Source organism: Penicillium cataractarum (assembly GCF_028827025.1).
Source record: "Penicillium cataractarum strain IBT 29864 chromosome Unknown utg000007l, whole genome shotgun sequence".
Classification (NCBI taxonomy): domain Eukaryota; kingdom Fungi; phylum Ascomycota; class Eurotiomycetes; order Eurotiales; family Aspergillaceae; genus Penicillium; species Penicillium cataractarum.
In genome coordinates this window covers 2,457,524-2,468,262 of record NW_026622743.1, presented here as the reverse complement: position 1 = coordinate 2,468,262, position 10,739 = coordinate 2,457,524, and the positions used below count along the sequence as shown (strand labels likewise).

The 10,739-nt window shown below is 48.5% G+C and overlaps 1 protein-coding gene across 1 annotated transcript; it reads right to left on the bottom strand.

The window, feature by feature from the left end:
* Window positions 1–9,610: 9,610 nt before the first annotated feature.
* On the bottom strand, window positions 9,611–10,522 carry N7496_008502 (uncharacterized protein; the record flags this gene model as incomplete). The annotated part of the gene is made up of 1 exon (XM_056701421.1): window positions 9,611–10,522. The coding sequence occupies one exon, from the start codon at window positions 10,520–10,522 to the stop codon at window positions 9,611–9,613; it is 912 nt and encodes a 303-aa protein (XP_056553484.1).
* Between the last annotated feature and the right edge of the window lie 217 nt (window positions 10,523–10,739).

Here is a 10,739-nt window from a genome sequence, read left to right as displayed (position 1 = left end):
CGCCTATCAACCACTGCGAGATATGCAAACTGGCTAATTCGTATCGTCAAATCTCTCGACGACCTATGCAGTATAATCGCCCTTTCGAATCTCTGTATTAGGATCTTATACACTTCGAACCATCCTTAGGCAGAACGACCTACCTATCTCACTCTGTGGACCCTATCACTAAATACTAACTGGCAGAAGATCTATCTACTAAGACCGATTCGACCCAATCTCTCTGCGACCAGATCGATTTCGCATAACACCAATTCAACCTACGCGTCCTCACTATCCATTCAGATGACGAGAGATCTCTATCTGAATTCTTCGATCAAGAAGTATAATCACGTGGTATCTATCTAGAAACCACACCGCCCTACTAACCTGACCAAAACGGCTACGCTGAGCGTTATGGCGCATTGATTTCAAAGATGGCTAGGCAGATAATTATCGATTCAAACCTACTAAGCTATCTCTGGCATGAAGTAGCTAGAACTACCGTCTATATTCAAAACCGCCTACCTCACCGTACACTAGATTGGTAATCCCCACACGAAGCGCTTGCTACCTACCTCGGTGAAAACGCACCACATTAGCTACAGGCAAAGCTAGATCTCTCACATATTCGAATCTTTGGATGTAAAGCTTATATACGCATTACTAAGCTACCTAGACTAGCTAAGCTAGCACCACGTGCTGCTATTGGCTATCTAGTAGGTTATGAAGCCTATAATATCTGGCGCATCTAGATACCTAACAAACGACGTGTAATTCGTGCACGAGACGTCCAATTCAACGAGGAAGAATCCTATAATCCTTCGCTACCGAATCAACGCATCCAAATCTATGAGGAAACCAATCTATCTCAACAGATTGATACCCTTGACGAGGAGGAGATCAATCAAATCCTCGAAAATATAGATATCCCATTCAACCTCAACCAACCGGTGCAGCAAGATCTCGGGGGTGGAAGTAGTAGTAGTCCTACTATCAACATCGATCATACCACACCTATACCAACAGACGAGATCCTAACAGACGAAATCCTCGGAGATCAACCAATCACACCACCGCTCGACCCAAAATCAGACGAATCGATAGGATCCAGCGAATCAGAACCAGAGGATATAGTCCCTTTCGTCTTAATTGACAACACAAACTTCGACCCTTCTGGATATGAACCTCTTCATATACCAACTAAACGCCCACGTTCTGACTCTGACACCGATAACGAAAGTGAGAGAAAACGCCCTCACGTATCCCTCACAACCTATATCCAAGCTTTCTCATCCAATCAACATCAACAACCAAAGATTGCGATCTCATCAATTCCTCCGCCACCACCTAGCTACCACCAATTAGCTAGTCATCCTTTCGAAAGCCAATTCCGACAAGCTATGCGAATCGAATTCAATAAGCTTCTGGACATGCATGCATTCGAACCTATCAACAAAGACCTCATCAGCTTTACACACCAATCGAATTGCAAAGGTCTAAACCAATCGGATTGCCCACGCCACCAGCTCATACCAATGAGATGGGTCTTTGCCTATAAATCTGACGAATCAGGATACCTCACACGCTTCAAAGCGCGTCTATGCGTACGCGGAGATACACAGACACCAGACGAACTAGAAGACCCACGTACTAGTACGCTTGCTGCTAGGACCTTTCGCACGCTTATAGCAATCATCACGCATTTTGACCTAGAGACCTTTCAGATGGATGCCGTCAACGCTTTCCTAAACAGTGATCTCAAAGAGGAAGTGTACTGCCGATACCCACCAGGACTAGGACGAAAGTCAATGGTCCTACGCCTACATAAGGCAGTATATGGTCTTCGAATCGCTGGTAAGAGATGGGAAGACGACGTGAAAGAGATGCTTCTCTCACTAGGCTTCAAAAGCTGTCCTGAAGACCCTGCGCTTTACACTGATAATCGCATGGTTATTATGGTGTTTGTTGACGATTTCCTGGCCGCCTACCATCGAAGTGAGAGATTACACGCTCACCAGATAAAGTAACTTCTCTCACAGCGCTTTGAGATGAAGGACTGTGGTGAACTTACCCAATTCATCGGTATTCGAATTATACGCGACCGACAGCGACGAAAGACCTGGCTAAACCAATCAGCCTATATTGAGAAGATCGCTGCTAAATTTAACCTCCTAGGCAGGAAACCGCCTAATACACCACTAGTCAGCAATCAACGTCTTGATCCGATCACTGGTCAAATCAACCAATCAACCGTTAAACTATACCAGCAGAAGTGTGGTTCGACCCTTTTCCCTGCTGTGTGGACTAGACCAGACACCGCTTTCGCCAATCAGCTACTAGCTAAATCTCTCACACGCTGTGATGAGAAGCACCTAGCTGCTGTCGACCATCTGATTTCATACCTATATGGGACTAAAGATCTAGCTATCTGCTTTGGTGGCAGCCAATCAGATAGCCAGATCTTCACTGCTTCGTCCGATGCAAGCTTTGCCGACAATCTTGATAGGAAGTCATCAGAAGGTTTCATCTTCTCATTGTTTGGTGGTCCAATCGAGTGGAAATCTCGCAAGCAGAAGACGATTACCACATCAACCACAGAAGCTGAATTACTAGCTGTATCACATGCAGCTAAACAGCTATACTGGATCAAACGTCTCTTCTCATTCATTGAATTCGACACTAACCAACCAGAAGTGTTGAATTGCGACAACAAACAGACCGTCGACCTATTAAATCGCGAGAAATCAGTCTTTCAGACCAAACTTCGTCACGTGGATATCAACCGCCTATGGATTCGTCAAGAGGTACAGGCAAAGCGCCTATCTGTCCAATGGGTCAAAACCACCGATATGCCCGCAGACGGTCTCACCAAGTGCCTACCTAGGCAGAAGCATACTGAATTCATCAGACAACTAGGTATGGAGATACCACCTCCTATCTAGTTATTCTGTTTCTCCTTTCTCTCATTCAGTTCTCACTTTGCTCTCATTCCGCTCTCACATCGAGAACTGAGGGGGTGTGTCAACATGTGGATGTTGTGGGGTCACATGACGAAGGACCCACTCATATAACCCCTCTCTCATCTAGATCTTCTCTATAAGATCTATCGAATTGATCCTCAACGATCTTGCATTGAATTGCATACTCGCATTGAATTGCCTATCTAGGCAGGAGACTATCTAACACTCCAATACTCTATCCTTTCTTATGTGATCTTTTACCATGTTACTAAGATATAAATACTGCTATGTTTCCTAGCTAAATTGAATCAAGTTTATCATCCTTTGTGATCTCTCTTCTAGATCAGTGGTACTCTTCCACAATCGTGGTACTTCTCCTTCATAGAAGTGCGCACGACCGATAGACTCATAACCGTGTATTCAGACACTACGTTGAGTATTTACCCTTATGCACACTATCGTCTTGTGTGTATAACCACGACTTTATGGTCACCGCCTAGAGTCCGACAATAGGTGTGGTATAATCGAAAGTAGCACTATTATCACCCCCGAGATCTTACTATACCGGTTAGTTAAATAGGATATCTATATCCTTAAGGATTTAATTAATCTCTTCGTCGTTAAGAGTATTAATCTGTTAAGATAGATTAGTTTCCTTATAGATGTAGATACGTTAATTAGGTAGCGAAGGATTATAGGATTCTTCCTCGTTAAATTAGATATCTCGTGCGCGAATTACACGTCGTTTAGTAGGTATCTAGATACGCTAGATATTATAGGTTTTATAACCTACTAGATAGCTAATAGTAGCACGTAGTGCTAGCTTAGCTAGTCTGGGTAGCTTAGTAATACGTATATAAGTTTTATATCTAAAGATTCGAATATGTGAGAGATCTAGCTTTGCTAGTAGCTAATGTGGTGCGTTTTCACCGAGATAGGTAGTAAGCGCTTCGTGTAGAGATTGCTAGTTTAGTGTACGGTAAGGTAGACGGTTTTAAATATAGACGGTAGTTCTAGCTACTTCATGCTAGAGATAGCTTAGTAGGTTTAAATCGATAATTATCTACCTAGCTATCTTTGAAATCAATGCGCTATAACGCTTAGCATAGCCGTTTTAGTTAGGTTAGTAGGGCGGTGTGGTTTCTAGGTTGATACTACGTGATTATGCTTCTTAGTCGAAGAATTCAGATAGAGATCTCTCGTCATCTAAATAGATAGTAAGAACGCGTAGGTTGAATTTGTAAAGATAACTACTTGCAGGGTAGAAAACCTGTTGATCAGGTAAGGTTGGAAGCACCTAGTGAAATTCGTGGCAAGACTGTTTCTTGAGGAGTCTGAACCTACTCCTCAAGGTCCCAAATTTATATACAGTCTCTCATACAAAACAGGGAACTAGAAGAGGGGTAACCACGGTATGAGCGTGCATGAGCTGAAAGGTTGTGTAACCAGCCAACGTGGCCTACCGACAGGGTAGCCCTTTAGATACGCCACCGAGGAGCTGTCGACTGACCGCCGGGTCGGCACCCTCTTGGCAGAACGCCCGGGCCTCGTGCGGCCTGGGGCATCAGTCTGCGAATAACCTCAATATCAGGATATCATAACAATTATCCCCCTCTAAGGGCTCGCTCGCCCACGAGCGACGGAAGATGTAAACAACACGTAGGGGTAACCAACCACGTAGCGGAGTAGCTAATCAGAGGTGGATAGGCAGAAAGGGTAACTGGTGGGATAGGGCAAACAAAGATATCGCGTTTCTTTGTTTACAAAGAGACCCCCTCTCCTTCTCGTTCCCCTTCCTCTTTCACACCTCTACCAACTTTCTCCCCCTTTCCAAGACCTCATAACCACGCGCCTTTTCGCCAACGAATACCCCTCGATTTGGTTTGGAAACCCCCACGATGCCTCGACGACCCCGCGCCGGGACTCGTCCCCTTGCGGACAACCCGGTCTACCTGATGATCCTCTGGTGTATGCACTGTGTCCGCACCGCGATTATCGACTGGGATCCCCGTGAAGACTGGCCCTTTTCCATCGAATGTGTCCAGGACGCCAAGGCTTCGGTTGCGTGTAGCCAGTGTTCCTCTCGCGCTTCGACGTGTATTCCTGTGGGTTTCGCCAAGTTTCCTTGAGGGTATAGGCTAATGATTCCACAGGCTGCAACCGCTATGTTGGGGGATTGTCAGGATATGAGTACCGCGTTTGCATGGGCCCGGGACCTGTTCTGGACATCGCAGATAGACCCGGACGACCCGGATAATTTCCTGGACTGGCCCTATCCCTCGGAGCTCCGCCGAAAGGTCGCCGAATTGATGAGGGATCTGGCGCATTGCTTCGACGTTTCGGAGCAGGCTCACCGCAAGCAGTACAAGTTAACCGGGACTAAGACCAATATCAAGGTAGGATCCATAGGTCGCGGGTTTCGGCGCGTTCTAACTAGTGTTTCGGTAGCAAACCCAAGACGAATACGATGCGCTTCTCGCGGTCCGTCGGACTGGGCTTCCTGTTGTCCTGCCCCCTGGTCCCTTTGATACTGCTAGGGAGAAGGCAGAGCGCTTCTCTAAGCGACTCCTTCGCCTGCTTCCCGGCGACGAGGGATACATCACTTGGACAATCGGAAAACGGGCCTTTTTCGATGGCATTTCGGAGGCGGTTCGCGAGGCCCAGGATGACCTTGATTCGGATGCGGATGATAATGCCTCCATCGGCGGAGATGAGTTGGAGGAGCGGACAATGATTGATTTCCCTCTGTCCCTGGAGCGGATCTAGAGTTGCCTTTTGCCCTTCCTTTACCTAGCGAGGCTAGGTAGTTTCGTTATGGTTTCGCTGGTGGTTCGTTGCGTTCCTTGGTGGCGGCTTTGTTGCTGTGGGTGCTGATGTTTGACGCTCGCGTCTTGTTTCCGGTGGAACCCAGCTTCGTGGCTGACCTTACAGTTTCTTATTGCGAGGAAATCTTCTTGTTTTAGTCTGCGGTTCGAGGGGTTTTCGCTGGTTTCTTCCGGTATTGAATTCAGAGCGTTTCCCCTTTTGTCGCTTCCTATAGGATTGTATTACTTCTGTAGCGTTCTCCATATCTTCGTGGGATACCCATTGGTTGTATTCAGAGGGCCATCCTTTCCATTTCACGAGGAAGTGGGTTTCGTTAGAGATCTTTCGTTCATCGCGGACCTCCTCTACCTCGTATTCTTCGCTATCCTCGAGCTGTGGTAACGGCATTGATTCGGTAGTAGTAATGTGGGTCTTCTGCCATGGTTCAAGAAGGGATATATGAAAGACGTTGTGGATTCGGCTGTATTGTTCGGGTAGACTTAGGCGGTAGGCCTGCTGACCAATCGTCTCAATAACCCGGAAGGGCCCGATGAAGCGCGGGGTTAACTTCTTGCTTCCCTTTAGCTTCAAGTTCTTTGTTGAGAGGCCGACGAGCGATCCTTTCTTCAGTGTCAGGGGTTTGTGATTCTTATTATAGTGTTTCGCTATAGTTTCGACTGCATTTCGCCAGTGGGTCTTCAGCTTTATGCGGAGTTTTTCAAGCTTCTCTACTCGTGCGGATACCGCGGGTACCTCCCTCAATGCCGGATCGTCCTCGATTCGTTGACGGAAGTCTGGTGAGTAACCAAGAAGTGCTTGAAAGGGTGAGACACCGGTTGTGGCATTGACAGCGTTATTACACGCAAATTCGGCAGATTTGAGCAGCTTTGGCCAGCTAGGCTGTTCGTCACCGATGAAACATCGTAGGTAGTGCTCAAGTGTTTGGTTAACGCGTTCCGTTTGGCCATCGGTTTGGGGGTGAAACGCCGTTGAAAGCCTTAGGCGCACTTGGGTAATGTAACATAGCTTTGACCAGAACTTGCTTGTGAAAACTGATCCTCGATCGGAAACAATCCCGTCGGGAGGGCCGAAACGTAATTCGACCTCGTTATGGACTAGTTCTGCGAGTTCTCCCGCCGTGATCGTGGTAGATACGGGGAGGAATAGCGACCATTTCGTGAACCTATCGACGATAACAAGGATTGCATCCACAGTCTTTTCGTTAAGGGTCACCGGTGGCAGGCCAGTCACAAAGTCCATTGAAATTTCCACGAAGGGTCTAGACGGGATAGGGAGTGGTTGCAATTCGCCGTAGGGCTTATGCCTTCGTGCTACTACTCCTTGACATACCTGGCAATTCTGCACGTATTCGACAACGTCTCGGTGCAGATTCGGCCAGTGATATTTACGTTTAACCAGTTCAAGGGTCCTGGTTCGGCCGAAATGGCCTGCAATAGGGTCGTCGTGGTGAATGCTCACTAACTCTTGCCGTAGGTTACTCCCCGCAGGGACATACACTCGGTCTTTATATCGGAGGAGCTTATCGTGTCCGATCTTCCAGCCCATGAAACCGCGTTTCGCCTGCTCTACGGCAGCTTTTCGGCGCTGGGTCTCGAGGTCTTCGTCTTGAAGACGCCCGATCAATTCCTTTAGGTCCTCACACGCTTCAGCGGAGTAGGCCTTCTCGGAAGCACAAGCGGTCTGCACTTGCGCAGGGAGGACTAACCGCGAACGGCCTAGCTCCTCCCAATCGATTCTTCCAATCGATTCATCACCCTGCTCGTTTTCTTCGAAACAGGGGATGCCCAAAGTGAGATCTCTCACAGTCAGCGACTGGACCCTGACAGAGCGGTGATCAGTCGCCTGCGATTCGCCGGCCATTCGTTGGCACAACGGCGTAATCAGGTCAACCTTGGGGGCTTCAGGCAGCCAACGCCTAGATGGTCCATCCGCAGGGTTGGTCTTCCCAGCGCGATGTTTGATAATAAAATCAAAAGGTGTAAGAGATAGGCACCATCTCGCCTGTCTACCATTTAGCTTTGGCTGCTTCATAAAGGATTGGAGGTTTGAGTGATCTGAAAAGACCTCGATTGGATGTGTACTTCCCTCAAGGTAGTGTCGCCAGTGTTTAAACGAGTATACGATAGCGAATAGCTCCTGATCCGGCGTTCCATAGTTGACCTCTGCCTCGGTGAATTTCCTCGACCAGAAGGCCACTGGGTGCCAGACTTCATTATCATCTGGTTGGGAGAGGATCCCAGCCATCGCACCGTTTGACGCATCGGTCTCGATCCGAATTTGCCTCGAAGGGTCGAAATGGCGAAGAAGGGGAGCTGACTGGAAGGCAGCGATTAGGCGGCGGAACGCTAGCTTTTCGCGAAGGTCTAGCTTCACACTCCCTGGTTTTCGGCCGTTCTTACTTCCCTTTAGCAAGGCCGTTAGGGGAAGTGCAATCTCGGAGTAGTTACGGATGAAGCGCCGGTAGAAGTTGCAAAATCCTAGGAAGACCTGGATATCTCGGTATGTTCGTGGAAGCTCCCACGAAACGATATCGGATACCCGCTGAGGGTCCATCGAAACGCCTTGGGTAGAGATGATAAATCCAAGGAATTCGACCTCGTCCTGGTAGAAGAGGCACTTGCTAGGTTTTGCATACAGTCCTGCCTTTTGGAGACGGGAGATAACCTGGTGTAGGTGTTCTGTATGGGATTGGCGGTCGGTCGAAAAGATAAGGACATCGTCAAGATACGCTACCGCAAAGATATCGAGAACGTCGTGAAGGGCGGTATGAATGTAATTTTGGAAAGTTGCGGGTGCATTAGTTAGGCCGAAGGGCATAACGGTGTATTCGTAGTGGCCGTATCGGGTTCGGAAGGCAGTCTTCCACTCATCGCCCTCCTTTATGCGGATGCGGTAGTAAGCATCTTTGATATCGATCTTGCTGAAATATTTTGCACCCGAGAGACGGTCAAGGATCTCCGAAATCAAGGGTAAAGGGTACCGGTTCTTCACCGAAACCTTGTTGAGTCCCCGGTAGTCAACACAAAGGCGTAGACTTCCGTCCGATTTTGGAACGAAGAGGATTGGGGCTCCGGCGGGACTCTTTGATTCGCGGATACGACCATTCTTAAGGTTTTCGTCGAGGTAACGGCGTAGTTCAGTAAGTTCTTTCTGAGAAAGTGGGTAGATTGGTCCAAAGGGCACCTGGGTGTCGGAGAGTAGGTCGATGGCGTGGTCGTGTGCACTTGAAGGGGGTAGTGCTTGTGCGTTTTCAGAGGAGAAGAATTCGTGGAAGGGTTCTAGTTCGGGATATTGTAGATAAGGTTTCGACGGAGGTTCGGTATCGTTTCCATCGACTGGCAGCCATATTTCCTCAGGCATTTTTACCACGGCGAAGACGTACGCATGCCTTTGTGCGGCCCTCGCGAAGCGTTTCGGTGTTAAAACTTCAAAGGATCCGTTCCCGAACCACCATCGCCTAAGGCGGCCCGCGAGATATATATCCTCGTCGTGTATTGTCGTCATTGAGAGGAGTACTGGACTACCAGTAAGGCGGGGGTCGCGATCAATAGCGACACAAGGGCGTGTGAATCGGCGGGTAATCCCTCGAGAATCGGTAGCCTTCAGGGGGACTGACCACACACCATATGTCGGAGTGTTTCGTCGGTTAATTGCGCGGATTATCGGTTCGGTAAGCTTTGCTGGCTGGAGCCTATACTTCCTGACGAATTCGAAGCTAACGAGGTCAACTTCAGCTCCACTGTCAAGATCCGCATGGGTTTCGAGAGTGTTTCGGATGGTAATCGGTATATAGAAACGAGTTCTGGTCCCCACGGTAGGCTTTTGAGACGAAGAATGGGGATCTACTCCGTCTCGCTGTCGTTTCCCGCGGTTGTTGCTATCTGGACCTTTGGCTTTTCCTTAGGGTCCTTTCGGTCGGGGCAGTCAGGAGAGTAATGCGTATCGCTTCCGCAGATGTGGCACACATTGCGTTTTCCATCCCTTCCGATAGGGTTTAGGTTGTTGTTCGTTGAGGACTCTTGACGTCTCCGATTGTTTTGACGGTTCTTGTAGGTTTTCTTTTCCGGTCCCTGGGGTTCATCCGGAGGAGCCTTACGCTTTCGGAGATGATTCGGCTTGGTTTCGTTTGTGTTTCCCCGGTCCGAATTTGTTTTCATGAGGTCCCAGTAATGGTTTGCCGTGTTGACAACTTCCTCACGTGTCTCGGGAAGTTCTCGTACATGGTCCTGGATTCGAAGCTGAAGGGAGTGTTGTAGTTTAACGAAGAAGGATCGGGCCCTTTCTTTCTCACTCGCTCTCTCAAAGTACTGCTCAAGGGTATCGAGACGGGCGTGGAACTCTCTAGGGTCCTCGTCCTTTCTCTGGTGGATATTTTCCTTTTCCTTTGCGATAGCCATTGTGAGACTAGACGCGTTTTTGATAAGGCTTAGGGTCCACTCCTGGAAGAAGAGCCAGTCATTGGTGACGTTTCGGCGTTCAACCTCCCTTTTTTCGGTACAGGTTCGGTACCACCTCTGCCTATAGGTTTGGCACATATGGCATACAGCGCCGATGATCTTTCTTTCGTCGCTATAGTATTTCTTTGGGGCTCCTGCGAACATCTGTTGTAGGTCGAGGAGCCACTCATGCCGCTTCTGAAGGTTGTATTCGAGTTCGAAGGTTGGCACGTTTTCGAATTTGATTTCCTTGTGCCAATCAGGAGATTCGCTTTGTCCTCGGTGGGTATCCGGCATAGATTCGCCGAGGGCTGACATGAGGTTCGTAGCTTGCTCGTTAAGCTCCTTGATTTTTTGGAGCTTTCTAACGCGTTCCTGAATCGCCGCGAGCGCTGCGTCAACGTCCTCGTTAGAAGGGGTTCCCTCGATAACAGTCTGCGAATCTTCGATAGTCCGTGGGAGATTCGGCTCTGTTTCGCCGGCGGGCGTCGAACGAGTTCGAGGTGACATCCTTCCTTAGGTGATCAAAGAGGAA